This window comes from Gavia stellata, chromosome 14 (assembly GCF_030936135.1).
Source record: "Gavia stellata isolate bGavSte3 chromosome 14, bGavSte3.hap2, whole genome shotgun sequence".
Classification (NCBI taxonomy): domain Eukaryota; kingdom Metazoa; phylum Chordata; class Aves; order Gaviiformes; family Gaviidae; genus Gavia; species Gavia stellata.
This window is the reverse complement of record NC_082607.1, coordinates 18,031,176-18,052,394: the sequence shown is the minus strand read 5'-3', so window position 1 is coordinate 18,052,394 and position 21,219 is coordinate 18,031,176. Positions and strand designations below refer to the sequence as shown.

General features: G+C 35.9%; 1 protein-coding gene across 3 annotated transcripts in view; it reads right to left on the bottom strand.

Annotated features, from left to right (window-relative positions):
* STAG2 (STAG2 cohesin complex component) overlaps positions 1–21,219 on the bottom strand; it is an 81,628-nt gene that overhangs the window by 22,161 nt on the left and 38,248 nt on the right. For all 3 annotated transcript variants that reach the window (XM_059824533.1, XM_059824535.1, XM_059824534.1), the window contains exons 3-18: positions 19,137–19,215; positions 17,842–18,003; positions 15,001–15,097; positions 13,593–13,669; positions 11,825–12,029; positions 9,386–9,537; positions 6,927–7,000; positions 6,691–6,814; positions 5,432–5,530; positions 5,256–5,335; positions 4,613–4,720; positions 3,648–3,759; positions 2,827–2,944; positions 2,008–2,111; positions 1,021–1,113; positions 736–825 (exon numbers count right to left, since the gene is read on the bottom strand). In XM_059824533.1, coding sequence (XP_059680516.1) covers positions 736–825; positions 1,021–1,113; positions 2,008–2,111; positions 2,827–2,944; positions 3,648–3,759; positions 4,613–4,720; positions 5,256–5,335; positions 5,432–5,530; positions 6,691–6,814; positions 6,927–7,000; positions 9,386–9,537; positions 11,825–12,029; positions 13,593–13,669; positions 15,001–15,097; positions 17,842–18,003; positions 19,137–19,215 — 1,774 coding nt within the window. The remainder of the gene's footprint in view (positions 1–735; positions 826–1,020; positions 1,114–2,007; positions 2,112–2,826; positions 2,945–3,647; positions 3,760–4,612; positions 4,721–5,255; positions 5,336–5,431; positions 5,531–6,690; positions 6,815–6,926; positions 7,001–9,385; positions 9,538–11,824; positions 12,030–13,592; positions 13,670–15,000; positions 15,098–17,841; positions 18,004–19,136; positions 19,216–21,219) is intronic.

Below are 21,219 nucleotides of genomic sequence, written 5' to 3'. Positions count from 1 at the left end.
CTCACAAAACATTTATTTATACATGGTCTTAAAAGCTGTATAATTGAAGATGTGGTTTCGTAACACTCAAGTGTCAGCACTGAAACCAACTTCAGTTGTTCTTACATGCCTCCCCTCAACCTGAGTTGCTCACTGTTGCTCTATCGCTGCTAGGCTATGCTGTCAACTAAACATTTTAATTCTTTGTTGACACTAATAATTGCCAGCTACTCGCTTCACAATACAGCAAAATAGTGCATCTGAGAAAATAGAGATGAGAACAGCTTACACCAACTTCATCACCACAGCAGATAAAATGGTAGCAGTAACTACATAATTTGTGATCTGGTAGTTTTCCCCTTTTTCATGCGCTGAAGACAGTGGTTTATTAGTTTCAGTGATCAGAAAAAGAAAACTTATCAAGCTATTTCTACGAGCTTTATCTGTCAGGCAACGTACCTCAAACGTGACCATAACCCAACAATAAATGCTCTCTCATAAAGTTCATCTAACCGGCAAGATTCTCTGTTAAAACTCGCCAGACAGGCCTTAGAAAACTCAAACTTTCAGTATCTCTAAGAACAGCAGCCAGTCACAGCTCTGAAATCCAAGTCTCAGTCTCAATAAGGGTTACGATAAATAAAGTCTCACTTACACAGAAAAACATTACCCACAATGGGGACTGAAATTCCAGACACTAAGTCTAAATTCTGGGGTTTCTCCTTTTGTGGCAAGTACTACTGAATGTTACCTTACCTTTTCTAATCGCCCCGTTGTATAAATTTCCAAATCAAAGTACTGTGGCAACTGCAGTAAGTTGGTGACTTTTTCTGCATCTACAGAATACTGTAAAATTGACAAGGAAAAAAGTTTAAATGAAAAAGTCTTGGACAACACAATTTGTTATAAAACAATCAAATATTAATAAAGACTAGTAAGAAAAAAAATGAAGACTTGTGCAAGCCATACAGTTAGTTACAGAAACTGTACTTGTTAACATTTCAACAACAGTCCATCCGCAAGAAATGGAATTTAACCTACCTTTGCTAGCAACTGAGGAAGTGCCACTGCAAAAAGTTCAGTAATTTTTGTCCTGTCATCCAACTGGGTTTTCTTTTCCTTTGCTGTCAGCACCTAAAATATTGGTATTGTGAGGATTTTACAACTAAAAGTTCTGGTGCAAACTTTCATTATCATTAATGAAATGACAATTAGGTACACAGACCTTCTAATATCACTGTAAAACATAAATACAGAAAAAAAAAAGGCCAATTATAAAAAAAAAATCTGCCCTCAAAAAAAACAATTCAAAGTTACACCTAACGCTACTGAGATTATCTTAAAAACAGAACTGACAATCTAGAACAAAAGGTTTGCCTTCCCTGTAACAAAATTCCATGATCAGAATGCTTTTCTTGACAACGAAAGAACAGCAAACCTTTCAGCTTACTTACAATTTTTGATGATATTTACTCAATCCACATGTCAATATGATCTCCATACAAGTTTTCAATCTGTACCTAAATGGGTTTCTTACCAAAAGCTGCACCAGTCTTGAAAGCAGTTCCCTTCCCTGCTTAATGCCCCAGTAAAAGAGGGCTCTCTAAACTCTATATAATCAGAGAAAAGCCAGTTGGGTGGACTGTCCTCCTTCCAAAGAGACTATGAAGTATATTCCCTTCCCTCATTTTGCTCTTACAAATTGAAAGATTTGAAATTGAAGTTTTAGCTCTTCCAAACATTGATTTTTTTGTTCTCCTTTCCAACCAATACTTCTTTCAAAATCAATTTTGTATTACCTTTAATAGTAAAAACAAATGCAGCAGTCCAAACAGTACTAAGCACACACCAAAGCCCAGAAAAGGTGAACTAGTCAGGGTAGTCAGATACTGGAGGCTGTGGAGACCGAAGCTGAATTTCTGAATTCAGGCCCTTTGGCAGCAACAGCCAACAACCTTTTCCTTCTTCCCACACTGTCCCCAGATAGCCATTCCCACATTTCTAGATGAGTAGCTTTTTGCTTCCTACCCTTTTCCCTGTTCCTCTTCCCACAGGAGGATGACATTCAGCTGCTTGCCGAATTGTACAAAGCATTATTTCAATCAGTGCGCTTTCCTGTCTATCTGTTAAAGCTGAAATTTAAGAAACAGATGTTAATACACAGCTTGATTTTTCGTTTTCCACAAGAATTAGTATCTAAGGATGAAAATATGTTTTTTTTAAAAAAGAAAAAGGAGATAGACATTTAGGCCAATAGCTCATTTCCAGGGGTGGGGGTGGCACAGGGGATAGAGAAGATAAGCACCTTATAAAACAACACAAGAAAATATTTAAAATTGAGGTAATATCATTGGATGAGTCATGGGACAGGATGAAACAAATACTAAGTTTAGTTCCTTTTCATTTTTCAGAGGTCCATTTACAAGGACCTATGAATTACACAATTATGCCAGGGGGGTTGTTTGGTCTTACTGTCATTAAAGAAATGACGGTATTTTTCTATAGGGTAGTTTTAACACTCAATAAATGAACCAGTTTCACGAGCAACTTAGTTTCTCTAATGCTAGAAGTGCAGCCTGAACCTGTGGAACAACAGGGCAACTGGACACTGCATACTTATTCCCCCTCTCTTCTTCCCACCATTGTTCTTCTGTGTCTCACTTCCGTACCAGAAGTGATCTCTTTCTACTCTTCCTCAGATTTTATAAGTAGTATTAGCGATTTATTATGGTCATGTAAAAAGAGAATATATGGGGACTCATAAATGTAAGCATCTTATTTCCTTATAAATCAAGACTAACAGAAACTGCACAGCAATATAAAGAAAGATCTAAGAAAATCTCTTACGCTCTTCTCCATTGAGAGGCTCCTCCAACAGAAGACTGTTCATACATTCCCAGTCCTTCAAGAGGTCTGTTGCACAGTCCCACATGCTGTCCACAAGATAAGCAGCATGTTCATGCAACTAAAATGAGAACAGATTAAGTATTTTTCTTTATCAGCAATAAAGTTCATTACAGAACTTGCTATAATGCAGGGTATTTTTCTCGCTTGGCTCCTGTCTGTGGCAAAAAAAACAGAGAAAATTTTGCGAGCTCTCTGGTTCAACAGAAGCCTCCCTTCCCCAATTAACTTAAAAAGATGAATCTAGACCAACTGCTACAAAGAGTAGTGCTAGAAGATCTGTCAGAACCTGAGGGATAGGGGGGCAGGGGTGGTGGTTGCCGGGGGTTTTTTTGTTTGGTTTGGGGTCTTTTTGTTTCCCCTCCTCTCCCCCTTATAAATCTCCTAAATCACAATTTCTTTCCACCTATATATTAGCATGAAGAATGACAGAAGAATATTGGTCAGAGCAGAGTTCACAGTCTGTCTCAACACTGTGTACTGGACAGATCCTTCAAATAAACACAACCACACAAAACAGTCTTTCGACTTTTATGGTTGGACTCGATGATCTTACAGGTCTTTTCCAACCTTAGGGATTCTATGATTCTGTGACCCCCAGGTTGCTCAAATAATAGGAAAACCAGCACAGATTCATGGTTATTAACCAATGAGTGGGGAAAAGAAAAACCAACAACAAATTTAAAAAAAAAAAAAAAAACACACCACAAAAAAACCCCCAAAATACACCACAAAACCAAGGATAACCCTGAAACTCAACTTACTTCACTTTCCAAAAAGAAAAACACTAACGTCTTCACAAGATTAGCATTCGGACTTTGTCTTCCCCTCCTTTTAAGTATTCCATCATCTTCAGGATCTCTGCGACTGAAAAGCCTAAAAGAAAAATTATTTTAGGACAAGCTTCTTCTTTGTTGACTTTGCCACAGCCAATTCATATCAAGACACTGGCTTTTTACAGACACACACTTAATACCTTGCTGTTAGTCTCCACATTTTATTTTGAAAGGAAGTAATTTGGGACAAGTATCATTTGAACAATTTCATATGTGCTGAACCAGTATTTCACTGCCTGTTTCTGGTGGAAAGTATAATTATAACAAAATACTTTACAAACATCAGTGATAATTGCAGGTGCTTGAGGTTCCATGCTCGTCTTTAGCAAACTACACTTTCTGAACCTCCTCACGTGAGACTTTAAAGCAGCAAGTAAGTAATGGAAGAAGGTCTGAAAAGTATTAGATGGAAACTCTATTTTGTTTCCCTACACACCTGATATATGTCGAATTTTTTTTTTTTTTTAATAGAAAAATACTTTATGAAATGGTCATATGAGCCAAGTTTGGCGGGGGGGAGGAACAACTAACAAATGGGAGAATACTCGCTATGATGCAAGCACAAGTTTTAGGTATCAAACTACGTGAGCATTTTAAGATGTTTCACAGAACACAGGAAGGACGGGAAAGGAGAAGACAGAGGAATGTTTATATTATATTCCCCTGTAGGTACAAGCTTTTAAAGTGCAGCCTTCAAAATTACTCTCTATTTCCCATTCAGAAAAACTACAACAGTTCAAAAACTACAGTAGCGTTACATTTTCTTTAAGTTATTTCTTAAGGCCACTTCATTATTCAGTTTTTCCTTAATTAAAAATACTGAGAATCACAGTATTAATGCACACACTAAAATCTACAGGAACAAAACATTAACTATAATTTCTCTATCTTACTTTTTATAAAGAAATTCCCCTGCGGCAACTGCTACTGGCCGATGAGCAGAATAAACCAGATGGTAGACATTTTCACAGTCTTCTGCAGTCAGAACTTCTTCACTACTCCTGGGGGTGGGGATGGGAAGAAGGAAAGACAAAAAAAAAAAGCTGAGTCAATAGAGTATGAACTCTAATGAGGGAGATGGAAATGAAGGAGAATCTAAACCTCTTCCTTCAATTTATCATCCTAAAACCCAAAACAAGATAGCTTAGTTCCAAAGTCTTCCTAAACAAAAATTACTGATAAAGTATGAGCGTTTGGTAGAAGGTTATGCTCAAAAGTTCAACTACTGTGTAATGTTCAATACATCCTATATTTCTTCAGTTCAAATATTCCACAATAGCTTCAAATTAGGGAGGCTGAATTCTAAGTTTCTAGCCTTTACACTTCCTTAACTGTGGCAGATAATGTAACAGCACTGTTCTAGCCAGATTACTTTTGAAACTCGTATTTGTTCGAGCGTAAGATGCATAGACGTTTCTCTAGACTTTGGACTACCTGAATTCTGTCAAGCTGCTGTCCTCGTCCACAGGTATGAGAAATACTTTTTAAGTTTTAATATTTATTATAGGTCAGATAAGGAGATATACATGTACTTACTGTAAAACAAGAGTGAGTAATTTTATTGCTTGGACTGCAACATCATATTCTTTGTCAAGAGTCATAGACACAATTCTATCCTAAGAACACAAAAGAAAGCATTTTCAAAGAGGAAAGAAGTGTAATACAACTTTAAAAAAATTCATACGTACTTAAAAATATGAAGTTACACTAACCTTGAACCGACTGGTGAATAGTTCCAATTTGGAATTAAGCTCTTTATTATAGTAAAGCCCTTGCAAAGCAGTTAGGCATTTGAGTCTTACTTCCCCTTGCTAAAATAAAATCAAGAACTGGATTAAAAGTCAAGTATAGGATACAGATGAGATCTTCAAATCATACAAGACAAGTTTCTTTTGCAGTCTGAATTAATTAAAAGACAAAGATTAAATACTGTCAAGATATACGATCAATAATCATGTCAATGACATAAGAATATGTCCTTGTTTGTAACAAGCCAATGAAGGAAAAAAAACAACGAAACAAAAAACCCCCAATGTCTTACTGTCAGTCAAAACACACTTATTTAATTCTTTAAAGATGTGCTCTAAATGCTCAAGATATTTCTAAGTACAATTCTATGTGTTTCACTTAAATTAAAACTGGCAACACCTGTATCATTAACGACCATCTCTTGTTAGATCAGAACTTCCAAGTAGATACAGAGAGAAATATCACTCCTGAAGTTCAAGATCTACTTCAGCAAAGAACATGTTTTAAGGTATAGATACAGAAATACTTTTTGAAAAGTCTAGGACAACTGACTTCACGCAGTTTCTTATCAGCCCACTGCCAGAGGTTATTGGTTTTTGATACGAAACCCATGAACAGCATAGCATGAGATAGCATCCCTCATTTGTCTCACTTCAAATTCGATAGCTTGAAGTCTCCAAAACAAGAACTGAGACAACATGCTGACTCAACAATGAACCAAGGAGTATTTGTAAACTGTATCTGTTGACCACTCCAAGCAGAGAATAATCTCTAGCTGGTAACTGGTAAGTAACAGCTTGAGGCACTCATCAGCACAAAAGGTGACTTCTCCCATGCTTTTTACAGCTAGTTGAGAATGCTAAGAAGTTTCTTAACTGGGCAAAACAGAGAAACAGTTAGGCTATATGACTGGATTGCTCCATGTGAAATGCATTGATTTTAAATAGTTAAGTATGATAAAGTAGAAGTCTGTATCAGCAATAAATAAATAGAAAAAGCCATTTCCTTACAAATAACAGTTCCTTTAATATCTATATATACTCTCTAAAACCATTCAAAAGATTCAAGTCTATTTTACATATATGTTGAGACACCAGTGCTTCCGAGTGATAAGAAAAGCAGTGACTGATTAAAACGGTTAAGAGATCAGAACCAAGTCTGGCAAGATAAACAACCAAAAACATGTTTCATGATTCTGTTCCTTTTCCTCAGTGCAGCTTACCTTATCATGCATAGTCCACCCTACATATTTTAAGTAGCTGTCATTGAGAAAGGCGTCACTGTACATCTTCATCCATATTCCAATCTCTTCAATACAGATAGCTCTTATTTCAGCAATTGCATCTCTATGGAGAAAAGTGGGGCAATAGGATCAAACATTAATAATTACAAATACCTTGTCACCAGCTTCCAAAATAAATTAATGAAGCTACAAATTACTTACTAAGAGAAACTTACCGGTATCTATGCACAAAAACACCTTTAAATATTGCATTCATCATGTTTTCTATTTCATCCTGATTTTCCTGAAGCTGAAATATTGAACAGAACACATAAAGAGTGAGCAGCACTTTTACAGTCATATCAGATGGTGCTGATGCTAGACAAACTAAATTAAATTAACATTTACAAGTGTGGCCATTAAATCCTTCCCTCAAATATTCACAAATCTGTTTCATAGTACAACAGGCTATTATTTAAGGAATTGTATCTAACAGAGCATACAAATTTTAGTAATTCTGACCACTGGAAAACTTTCTTCAACTGTAACAAAGAACTCTTAGGTTTCTGCAAGCTCCTTCTTAAGTTATTTCCAAGAGAACTTAATTTAATTTTCTAGTAACTAAGCCCAATGTTCAGCCCAATTTTTAATACACTTACTATGTTTTCATGGACATGTATTATTAGAACTATACCAAATCACGTGAACTGCATTACAACAACTGCTAAAGAATTTGTAATCTAAAAAGACAAGATACAGATTAAGAACTTTGCAAATGGCTACATAAGCAGCATATCCTCTGTTTTGAATACCTCTTTCCTCCTCGTCCATTACTTAATTAGAGAAAAAAAAATGCAAAAACTGAGTAAGGTATAGCAAAAAAAATTGTTTTAAGAATATGGAGCTGAAAAATAATGGAGGAGACATATCCGGTCTCAGAGTAACAACACAAGAGCAAGGCATGCAAATGAGTTGAAAAGTGATACATGTAGTGTTTTATAACACAGAAAATTGTGTTTGCTTTGAAAGTGCAAGAAAGTCGGTTAAAAGATTTGAAAATCACCAAATATTGTCAGCAGACAAGCATGTTCTTTTTGCAGTTTGAACTATAAAGGTAGGACAAATTGAGATAATGTTAATAAGAATAGTCAGGACTAAGGAATTTGACATTTCGGTGTATCGGATTGGAAGGAAAAAAAACCACCACACCCCAAAACAACAACAACAAAAATAACCACCAACCCACAACCAACCAACCAACCACAGCCCCCAAACCACCACAAAAAGGTGAAGGACCTCTCCTACAGAAGTTTAGAAAAACAGCAAGAATGAACAATTTCCATAGCCTCACAAGATTTACGAATTTATGGAAGAAAGGAAAAACAGGAAATACAGTTAGAAGAAAAAGACTAAGCAGCAGGAGAAAAGGACTAACAAAGCGAAATATTTCACATGTTCTGGGCCTAAACCTAGCACTTGTCCACAATAGCCTCTGAAACAGGAAAAGGGGGAAAAAATTTCAAAACATTAAAACAAAAAACATGAAAAAAGAAACAATTAATAAAGTGAATTTTAGTACTAAATAAGGCTGAGTTATAAATGAAACAAAACCCGAAGTCAAACAAACAACTGAATGTTACTTTGAAGCTTACTTTCATTTAGTAACAGAAAAACAGAAAATCAAAACAAAAACTAGAAAAGCTGGTAAGAAATCCTAAAGGCCACTATACATAAGAGCAATTGAGATTGGGAAAAGTCTTGATTCTCACATCACTGCCTTTTCTATGTATCTATGTATTACTTATAATAGGACTGGTCATGCACACGCATCTAGCACAACTACATTTAATGGGTGTTTAAGGGATCAGTGTCAAACTGCAAGATCTTCGCGAGATAAACTAACAACTTTGTCTTCTGTTCACCTGAATTGTCAAGAAAGTGAAAACATTAACAAGTAACAGCACAAAAGTTGAAGAGCAAAGGTGAGATGTTTCCTTTGATCATGAAAAGGTTATTTCTAATGTCTAAAACAAAAACAAACAAAAAAACCCCCACAAAAACAAACCAAAACAACAGTTCCCCAAAAAATAAAAACTTAAACCTGAATGAATTAGGGCTTTCAACAAGACAGCACTGTCAGCAATGAATCAGCAAGTCCTTTTTACACAAAAAGAAAGAAAATAGAAGTAGATTGCATTTTCAATTTTGATAGTGTTTTCTGTAGAAAAAATCCCTTCTCTAACACTTTTAAACACGCTTTCTGCTGAGACTGGTACTGACATCATAAAAGCAGTATTTTGCCCCAGGATCATGGGGTTCTTCTCTAGAAGCCAACAAGAGCCAATGCATGGTAATTTTTGTTACATATTTGAGCTCAGTTCAGGCAACTGGTCAAGAAATACAACAAAAAATAATCTATTACTGATTGCAGTCTCTACTGCTAACTTTACTAAGACAGCACTATCTGAAAATTTCTAAGAGTCTACATTTATCTCTTTTTACAGAAAACCAGACAGTAAGAAGCACCTTTCAAAGTAATTAAGTTTTTCAAACATTAAACATGAACAACTTAAAGAATGAAACAGAGGGACTAATAAATACCCTTAAAAAAACAAATTACAGAAAAAGATTAATAATTAATTGTCATTTATCAACACTCATCCTATGCACACCAACTACAGACAGTTGCACTAACCTCCTTTCTTTTCTGTAGTAAGAGTTCCAGCCTATCATTAGCTCGTTTCCCAATTATTTTATTTCGTTCTGCTTCATACTGCCGTTGTGTATTGTCCATGTTAATACTAAGATTTAATGCCACATTCACTAAAGCAGTCATCAGCTTCATGGCTACAAAAAAAGTAAAAAGAATAAGGATTGTTTATTAAAAGGTTACCCGATCTAAGAAAAGATACACAAAAATCTTGACGTCTCTTCCCATCAACCCTTTTTGTATTTATCAAAATATGTTCACTGTAAATTTCTTGATATGCAAACTTTAGCAGTGTTTTACTAAGCAATGCATCATTACTTATCAACACAATAGACAAAACACTGACATTTTGTTCTTTTCTTTCTGTCAATTTTTTAATACTGTAAGTATTATTGTTGAGATACAGAATATGCTTCCCCAAAAAAATGAAGGTGTAATGCAAGATTTACAAACATACCCCTGGAAATATTAAAAGGGTTCCATTATTAGAATCAATTAGTAGATTGGTATTACCAAATCATTCAACCTCAAACATACAAGAAGTTTCTTTTTTCAAAAGGAAATGTCTCAGACAACCAACGCCACCGTATCGCACCATTCTTTTCCCCCCAGTTTAATTTTAATGAGGGGCAGTTTTCTTTAAATATTCCTTCACTTGCAGATGCGGAGAAAGGACATTAGCCAATTAGAAGTCAGAGAACTGACCAAAATGTAAAATACACTTGGGTGGGATTTTTTGCGTGCTTTTATTTCTGAATCAACCCTTTCAAAAAGGGTGCAGACAAATATGCCTATTCCAGAAACCAGGAGGTGGTCAACAGTATACTTGCTTTTCTTACGAACTTTTGTAATGACAAGGCATGAAAGGGCTTGCATTGGCAGAGCATACACAGAACATTATTAAGCGTGTATCACTAGCATAAAGTTGATGAGTAAGGCATAAAGCCATGCAGATATATCAAAATACCATCACACACTGTGAACTCCAAGGATATCAAGATGAAAAGAACAAGTCTGAGCTAATCATAGAAGCCAAAATTACTGCAAATAACAGTAAATATGGATACAAGGATTTTGTTGGCTGTCTCTATCCCACACAAAACACAATTTACACTAATACAAACTGTAATCTCATATGAAATGCACAAGTAATTACACAAAATCAACAGAATTGACTACTGATGTGAAGAAATGCAAACAGACTACTGATAAAACGATTTTGTGTGACAGAAATTAACATGCAACAGGGCAACTTCTGCAACTTTTATTCAGGCACAACTCAAATTTTAAAAAGTAGTAAAAACTTGTTTTTGAAGAACTAGAATTTCTTTAGTCATACGGTACAACAGTCAAATTGATGACACAGCAGAATCAGTATATTCTCCTGAAATAAAAGGTTTTGTTCCTCTCTCCATAATAAATACCTTGGCTAGTGGGAGTCTCACAGCAGCAGCCCGATGCACAGTGTGTTAATGTACATTCAAGAGAGATGATCGATGAAATAGAACAACGGATCAGATAGTCAGAACTGAAGCTAGCTATAAATCAGCCAGTTCCAGTGAAGCTAACAAGAACTATTTCCAGTGTGGGAAAAACTGATTTCATGTACAGTCTAAATTCACCTTGTTCAGACTAAAATTGCTATAATAACCCTTACACAACTGGACCGCTGCACAATGCCATCCGAGACCCCTCTTCACTAACCAACACAGGTTTAGGACTTTCTTATACAAGAAGTTTATCCTTTGTCCATATAATGACAAATTTATTTAAAACACTCCATACTTAACCCATAAGGGATTTCTTCGTAATTAAACAGATTGGGGGGGGGGGGGGGGGGGGATATCACACAAAAAGGACAATTACTTAAAACCATACAGAAATTTAGTGACTGTATCACTGATGAAGCATTTTTTAAAATTATTTCTAATGCAATGAATAGAAATACTACTTTCAATTACATTGTGCCATGGCCTCAGTATACAGCACAATTTAAATTTGTAGCAAAAATTGCATCTGATCTAAAATAAGACTCCTGTTTGATTTAATGCAGAGCATAAACACGTTCAACTGCATTTGAAGTTAGAAAGATACCTACACCCTTATTATGACCAAAAGACAAACTTGTAAAATCAACTGAAGTCTCCTTCGATATACTTTTTCTACTAGACTTAAAGCTAACAAAAATGAAGTACTAGACAGCTGGTAAAGAATGCTTTAAAATAATGCTGTGTTTTTCAGTAATGAAAAACCGATAAAGACAAGAAAGCTGTACCAAAACAAGTTGCATTAGACGAAAACTGTATCACACAATGAAACACGAGTTGAATGTCAAGTATCAAGAACTTCAACCAGAGCAATTCTTTCCTGTGCAATGCAAAACATAAAATGGAAGCAATACACAGATAAATATAATTCACTGACCTGCCAGTGTGCTAGTGTGCCGAAATGCTCTGACTTGTGAGTCTGACAGCCCCGTAAGCAGTGAAATGACAGTATCCATCATATATTCATCATATATGATGCTATATTGACATTGTCGGACGAGTACTCCAATGAACTCACAAAAACTGGATTTGAACTTCTTCCACTGGGGACCAGCCATAGTTAGCGGATAATCTCCACTATCCTATTAAAAAACAAAAAGGGAAACAGGAAACTCTTTCAAACATCTTAAAGCTTATTTTAAATAAAGATTAAAAAGAGGTGGGTACAACTTTAAAGCCAAAATCTCCAATGCTATAAAAATGACACATCAGAAGAACATGATTCCACAAATATGCATCTACTTTGCAGCTTGGGCTTGTTACATGCAGAGACAACATTCTACAAGTCCTACCATAAAAACCGCACATAACCAGATATACTGAAGTAACTATGAATTTCTTCTTTCTGTCCTACTCCCTCCCCCTCCCCCCCCCCCCCCCCCCCCCCCCAAAAAAAAAAAATACTCATACCCCTTACAAACCTGCTTCAGGTTACGCTAAAACAAAAGAACCATCATATGAACAGTTAGTTGACATGTTTGGGAACACTAAGTTCAGGACCATAATGAAGTTTACAGGGAGATGCTTACACGTCAGACTGAAAATTCCCGAAATCATAGAACGACCTACTATAACACCTTGAATATAACAAATGTGTGTTCCTCTCCTGATTTGGAAACCTTTACAAATAATGGTAAAATGACGGGGGAAAAAATTGACAATCATTTTTATCAGTGCTTCTGTGATCAGCTTCTTTAAGAGGCTAAAAACCATACAGGTCGAAAGTGAAGAAAGCATCCATGAAAAGGGATTAGAAATCTGAGAGTTGTTCATTAGAATTCTGTTACAAGAAAGAGTGAGCATAACGTAGTGATAAAAAAAAAACCACCTGAACAAACAGTCCCAGCTGAAGCTTTATATATTTCATACAACATTGCCTTACAGTAATCGAAACTGCTTATGAATTGAGACAGTTCTAAGGAATACTAAGATCCTTTTAAACAAAATCATATTACATTTTCACCTCTGTTAAAGTTACCGATGTTCTTTTAATGGTGGGGATAAGGATTATTCCCATATTAGACACATGTTGAGAGGAAGTTTTTATGTTCTTTGGAACACAGGGTGAAAGGAATACCACTGAAAAATAAACCCACCGGGCGGCGGGGGGGAACCACCCAAAAAACCAACCCATCTCATTTACCCCAACACTCAGTGGAACAGAAAGTAAATGGCAATTTAAAGTAGAAAAAGTAGTAATTCCCATGAAAGGCAAAGCATTGAAGCCTTCAACTGGAGAATAATCAAATTCTACAGATCGTGGGGATTTGATTAATGAATGCATAGAAATAAATTTAGCAACCATTCTAAAAGTTACTTAAAGAAGACTTAAAGGCCTTACACACACAGCAGGAACGGGGAGGCATCCCACTCAGCCCCACAGTAGTAGGAGTTCCCACTATTCAAAAACTGAAAGTGGATATTGATTTCTTAAGCCATTAATAAAACAACTTATATACATGCAGAGCTTTACGACTTCATCTTACAAGTTCAGTGAAATAAGGGAGTTTAATTCATAAAAGTCCTGTCATTTTTACAGCTGACCTTACCCTTGAAAGAAACCTGTAGCAATGTGATCCAGTAAGATTAGGATGGTTAAAATAAAAAATTACTATCAATATATTATCAGCACTTGATTAAATTACCTCATCAAATTCTTCAGTCATTTTTCGGATTATTTCAGAATTCTGCATATGTCGGAACATCTCTGCTGTAACAACTCCTACAATTTAGATATTAGAGATGTTAGATATTAGATATTAGAAAGAGGTGGATGGCAGATGACATGCCTCCTGCTACAATGTAAAAATGATCAATTTTCAGCTAACCTACTGATTATACAGGTATTTAAGGAGTTACACATTTTTTTATTTTAGCATGTGTGTGTGTGTATATATATATATATGGGATTTGTTATTATTATCTTTTAAAAGTGTGTTTGTGTGTGTGTACACACACATCTAGAATTTACCCACTCACTCGTATTCAGAAGTCAAGGATACTTGTGCCAGACCTCTTCATCAGTCAAGAGACTACACTAATCTGAAGTGACCTTTCAGGACTCAAGATTCTAAATGGTATAAGACAATTTTGAACAGTTCTAGTGCTACTTATTATCTTCTGCACTGTAATAAACACAGTGATTCCACGCAATTTCTATTTGTCTTAGCCTCAAATTGTTAGAGTGTAAAGGGTGATGTAAAAAACAAATAGATATCCTACAGTTTACTGCAACTATACTGCAAAATTCATTACAAGGATCACCTTGGAAAGCATTAAAAGATTCTGTAGTTTTATCTGTTAACAATAATCAAAAGGTCACTACTCTTGAAAGCATGGATAACCTCTGAGGAATGCTGTTAGCTGTCTGGAGATTTATGCACGTTAAAAGTTTATCTGGACAGAGAAACACTTGAGCAGAATAAATTACATCCAGTCCTACTCTATCAAGTGCAGTGACACTGCAGGGTAAGTTACCTCCTCCTCTTCAAAAGGAGGTGAGGGGAAAAAGAATGGAGGAGATATAAATGAGGAAAGAAAACCAGAAAATAAAGAAGAAAATAAAACATGGAAATACAATCTTACTGTAGACAGGCTACCATGAAGCTGTCCATAGTATCTTTTAAATCAAGCATCTCTACAAAGGCTATAAAACAATCTTAAAACACTCAATGATAAGAAGCAGATAAATCCAAGCTAGAATTCCAAGACTGAACAAACTAAACTATCAATGTTAAAAGAGAGAGACGGTTTTCTGAAATAATAGCAGGAACAGAGGACGATGAACTAAGTGTTAAGTACCAATACTGCATTCTCTCTGGTGTGAATACAAAAGGTTCAATCTACATTTTAAAATATTTTTAAATATAGTATAATATTTCTAACCCTCCTGCTCCCACCTTCAGAAACACTAGCTTAACTACCAGAACCCAGCTAATGTAAACTAGCCGCAGGGATGGAGCAGTCCTACAGCATATGCAGTGTAAAAGCATGAGAATGAGAATCATACTATAATATTACTTAAATGGATGAGTAAACATTTCAGTATCTTACCTTTGCAGCCTGAACACTGAATAAAGAAGTTAATGAGATCAAGAAGTGCAATATCTCTGTCATGTTTGTATGACTCTATCCAGTCATCCACTACAGACTGAAAAGAAACAAGTACAGAGGCACTTTTTAGTTTTCGTAAATTGAAGACAATGTTATTTAACTGCTTTCCAGTAAGTGATTCTTGTTCCTTCCATAAATGACTTGAACTCTGTGGGTTTTTTATTAATATAGAAAAAAATGTTTGAATGATCCTTTACTGCCATAGTATCAGTTTTCAAGAAAAGAACTCATTTTATTCTATAAACATATACAAGTACGAAACTGACACCTAAACATAACGCACGGGAATACCATATAGTCCTACAGTAACTTTTTTTGATGAAGAATGCAAAAATAATTGGTATGTTTTAGAGAAGCAGGTTTTTTCTCTCTCTCTCTCCCCACCCCCCACCCCCCCCCCCCAACTAGTGACGCTTCTTAAAAAACACTGTTTAGGTGTTGTTCCAACAGCTACAACTCCCTATACTCTTCAGAAATGTTGCCCCTTTGATGAACTGTGCTCCACCACATTAGCCATAACAGGACTAACAGCACTGCCCCACACTGCATGGACATTAATTACTCTGTAGTCACTAAACCAAATAGAAACAAGAGCATTTTACTAAAAAACCTTACAAGGAAGCAAATTAATAAGAAACCTGTGATAATGGTTTTGAGAAAACAGAATTTACATGCAATTATGTTTAAACCATCCATGTGTATAGCACAAACTGTCTACTGCAGAAGTCAGAAAAACATACCTCATACAATTAATTTATTAATACAGGTACAAAGGACTCAATTTAGTAGCAAGCTCTCAGCTTTGAGTTTTTTAATATGTTGATACCCTGCCCTAAAATCTAGAGTCATTCTAAATAGAGATGATGGAATAGTTCAGAACTTCGAAAAGACAGCTGGACTACACAGCGTCTCCAATGCTTCCTGGCTGTACTCTTCTCAGTGCTTCCTCTCACAGGCAATAGTGCTGTGAGAAAAAATATTGCCATGCAGAAAAATTTCTGAACAGAGATACAGCTAAATCCCTCTTCCCTAAATTTAAGATTGTTTATAGTATGATGCACAATTTTTGTCAGCAAGACAAAATGAATGAAAAACTCAAAGTGAAACTGTCCTAGTCTTCCCAGTAGAAGCGGAACCTACAAGCTAGTACTGATTTGATTTATCTGTGGGGAGGGGGGAAATAATCTAGGAAACATCCTAAATTAGGCTTATAAAGAAGGTCACTGTGCAAGAACAGGATAATGCTAGGAACAGGACAAATATTTCAGTTAGACAACCTTGTTGTCAGAATTTATTTGAAGAACCTCCAGCAAAACAGTAGTTTCTCGAAACATTTTGTCTCAGTGTATGAACCATCTGTTTTTGCCAGAGTATAGACACTAACTCAGAACAAGATATGGAACAGAATTTAAAGTAAAATAAAAATTATTACCAAAATCTTTTCAGGTATGCAAGCGCTGAGGGCCACAGAGAAAGCTTTTTACACTGACTGTGGAAGTGGACTTTACTTTAGAAATACTTTGAGAATTTTTTTCTTCCTTAATTTTGACAAAAAATATTGACTAAGATTCACTCTATTACCCAGGTATCAATTCCCCACTTCAACAGAGTAATCAAGCCTGGGAAAGGTCCATTTTGCTCTTGGAAAGCAAAAGATTTTGACTGTGTATCATTTTAAATAGTTAAAATGTCATGAAGATACAAGGGCTGATAATTGGCTGAAAACGCAGCACACACGGCAACAGTTAGAAAAGTAGAGCTTTTCCACCCACGTTGAAATACAGCGGAACAAAAATGACGGAAGTATCAGAATTTCTCTGTGCAAATACCAAGTAGTCTGTTCTTTTTTATAAGTCTGAACTAAATTTCTGCCAAGGAATTCAGGCTTCAAGATTCTCAGCTCTAATGCAGAAGCCTACAAATCTTGTAAGGACTGCATATAGACCCAGCTTCCTGCATGCGTATCACAGAAGACTATCCCAAAGATAGGCTTTCTTCCAGGCTGCTGAGGAGTCACATGAGTGAGTCAGGAGGAAGGCTTCATGGCTGACAGGCTTACATGTTAACCCTCTGTCAACTGGAAGAGTCACACAGTCAAGCAAACGCTTTACTAATTTAACTGAATTTTTTAAAAAGTGCTAGGTTTCTTAATAGACTGACTTCAGTCCTATTAGTAAACGCAGTGGAGACAGTGCCTAATGCAGAGACTTCCAACAGGTTAAAATTTCCTGACCCAAATTCCACCCAATTAGAGTGTTGCAATATACATCAGCCACTTCAACTGAGGGGAATTTTAAAGAGTAGTCTTTAAGTTGTAGCTAGTGATTTTACTTTAGGTGAGAGAAGAGAAGGAATTATTTCTTTTTTGGTAATCTAAGCTCCGGGAGCATCTACAAACTACAGACTTCTTGTTAAGTTCTATGACAACTATAGGCTTAAACCACATTTGTATTTAGTTACAGCCACACAAAAAGGACTTAAAAGTCATGTAATCTAAAATAACCTTTCTTCATTCAGGATACTGAAAATTCACTTTGAATCATAGTTTGAATTTTTTCATTATATATGTGATTATTCATACCTGACATTTAAAAATGAAAAATCAGTTTGTTCAAATTCAAACCTTAAAAATTCAAAACCACTTAATCTGGAACTAAAAATCTACAAATTGAAGAAAAAAATTTACTTTAGGCTTCATTTTATTAAATCATATGTACAGGGAAATACTGTTATATTTAAATTATATATTCATCCAAGTCACAGAAATAACCCAAGTCTTACCTGCATAGCACTCTTGCCCATTTTAACTACCTCAAACAGCATCATGTTTTCCACACCATTCTGTTGGTGATGTCCATTCATCCGATTTGGACCACCAGGTTTCCCTCCTCCGTTTCCACTTTTCCCCTTTTCTGCTGGTCCTTTTTTTCCTTTTTTACAGGTCTGCATTCACACACACACAAGAAATTTCAATTGGGTATTATGTAGTCATTAAAAAACAATATTACTATTCATACCATGACAACTATGCACAAATCCTTTTATTTTCAGGAACCAGATTTAAAATCCAAAGTTGAAAATAATAGCTGATACCGACTGGTTCAAAGACTAATGGGAATTCTACAGGTTCCATTTCCTCCTTCCCTCATTTAAAATCTAGCAACTAAAAACATGATTTGTGACAATGTACGATACAAAGATTTTTCTCATGTTTAAATTGTAAAACAGATCATACAGATTTTATTTAAAACAGCTATGGCAATTCCCTTAACACATCACATAAGAAAGTCTCTTCTGCAATTCATTAACCTTTTGTTTTTTAATCTGAGCACGCTTTGGCAAGTGGGGGTGAGGAAGAGCAGACAGATTCCCCAAATCAAGCATGACTTACAGAAAGAAGAAAAAAAAAATTTAAGCAGAAATTAAATGACTGTTGTACAAAACTATGTATTACCACCTCTTAGTAAGTGGGCGCTCTGTGCCGGTACAGGTACATGGGGTGCCCGGCAGGGCAGTCACAGCCCAGGCCAGCCTGCCCATGCCATGGCAGTGAAGGAGCCGCGTGTGGTGGGTGCCAAGCCCGTGAGAGGGCAGGAGCCACCCCGGTGGGGAGGACACCTGTCTGGTGAGGGGAGAGAAGGGCTTTTGACTGGGTTTAGAACTCCCCACTCAGATAGTGTAATCTCCTGTCTGTGACATATTAAATAAACCTTTGAATTGAATTAATTTTTAATTGTTCATTTTTCAAATTAAAAGAGAGCCAGAATTAATGACATCAACCAAAAGAGACTGGATTAGCACCAAATTTAAGTATAGGATGGAACACATGCTGAGAGACTAATCAAATCACAGCTAATCTTTTTCTCCCCCACCTCCCTGATGCCTTCATAGTACTAAGGAAACATCATGCAAATACTCAAGACGAAGCATTTCAATGCAAATACAAATATGAACTCTCTCCACAGGACACTCCAATTTCAGAAAATATTCCTAGCTCATTCAGCTTCAAAGCAAGTGCTGAACTCTTCAATTCGTAACAGTAGAAGTGGTTCAGTATCCCTATAAACTGAACATACTTTTCCTTTGCCTTGTTTTTGGTTCTTTCCTTCAATATCCTCAAAGTCTGTATCGGAAGAGAAGTGTGTTTCAGACTCCCTGCAAGGATAAGAAGACAAACCATTTACACATTTCAGAAACATTCTTAAATATACCACATGAAGTCACATTATGCTCTCAGTCCAGTAAGTCAACTCTAACAGTGAAACTGCTTTTTTCTTCTGTTCAAGTCTACTGTTGAGGAACAGATCAGAGCATATCCTCACACTCACACCCTACCCTGCCTCCTCCAATTTACCTGTGAAGAAAGCCATACAGTAAAGTTAAAAGATATGAAGGTGGGTAGAAAATAGCAACAGGTTGGGAACCTCACTTTTGGCACATGACAAACATTACACCATCTCAAAAAAGAGAGCGCACTATAAATATCTGCCACAAATACTTAAACAAAACAAAATAAAAGAGAGGGGGGGAAACACCAACAGCAAAAAAAGAAACCACCACCTTCCCCCACAACCAAAGTGTCTCAGCAGACCTCTTCATGCTATTAGAAACTAAGTATGTAGTTAAGAGGTATGCACCTGTGTTGAAAGGTACAGAAAAAAAGTTTAGGTGACATTTCTCGATCAAAAAGATAGCCTGTAGTTCTGTTTAGGCTTATAAGGTAAAAAGATGTTAAAAGTATACAAACTTTCTCATTTGTTTAATTTCCTACATCACTAAATGTGCTGCATCGATATACAAATCCTTTATTGCCAACATGGGGGGCGGGGGGGAAGACGGTGTGTGAGATCACCTGGATTATTAATAGAGAATGGTTAGCATATATTTTCTCTATAACTACATTTCCTGTATAACACAACTTAAATGATACTACTAGATCTCGTTTTAAACACATGCATGCAGTGCTATAAATTCCAGCCGTTATCACAAATTTCTGATGCACACTTCCTGATTCAATTCACAATGCAATCATAAAGATGACGGCGGGCACGGAAGACCCATTCCTATGTATTTATTTATAGCGTTCTAAAACAACCCGGAAACTTAAGGTCTCTCACTATTGCAAGTGTCTGAAAGGAACTTTCTGCCTTTTAACATGTATTTTGCTATTTCTGGTTTTGCGACTATGTACTCTGATATGGACTAAAAAAGTCTCCGACCCTTGGTGCGGGGGAGAAAGAGAGAAAGAGGTGAGAAGTATTTCTTCTTCAAAACTTCCTAGGTGTTCTTATTTTCACAGAAAAGAATAGAACACAAATTCCAAACATTTCACTAAGCAATGAACTGTACCAACACAGTAAAAAAAAAAACACCACACATTATAAGCAGCTGTAAAAACAGTATTTCATATTAAACCATCTTCCAAGCTACCTTTATTTCTCATTAAAAGGAAAAAACCACACAACCTCATTGATACAAAACTGTATTTTTGTATCTTTTTAGATTTTATACCAATTTAATCCATTTCAACAGTCTATTCAAATGTATTCATGCCAATTTCTTGACAATTAAAAGGTGAGGAACGAGATTGTTTTGGTCTGCTTAAAATAATCACTTTATTTCTCTGTCCAAAATGTAATCTATACCCGATGTGAATCTTGGAAATTCAAACGTCTGTTTCTTAAAAATTGTGGGAAGACTAGCGAGCTAATAACATGATGTCAAAAACACCAAGGAAGTGATGCCTAAGGGAACCTAAGACTTTGGCTTTAACTAAAGCATTTGGCATTAGGTTTTTAAATATTAGGTGACCTGCCCCAGTTATTAAGGGCAAATACCTCAACTACTTCCTCCCTCTCTATAGAGAGGCTTTAATGAAGGAAACTTTTTTTGTATTCCTAATCAAAGAGTTTCTTATTCAAACATTTCATTTTGAAAGACAAAATCCTAAGAAGTATAAACAAAAAAGTATCTGTCACAATCGCTTCCTACTAGCAAAGTTTAAAAACTGATTGAAAATAATTAAGCACTTCTAAAATACTTATTTTAATTACTGCTGAATACTGAAGAAATAATTCAGAAAATGCTTTATCAACATCTCAATAGGAAAAAATCTAGAACCCTATTCCCTCATTTTGTTTCCTTGTTTCGAAGAGAGAA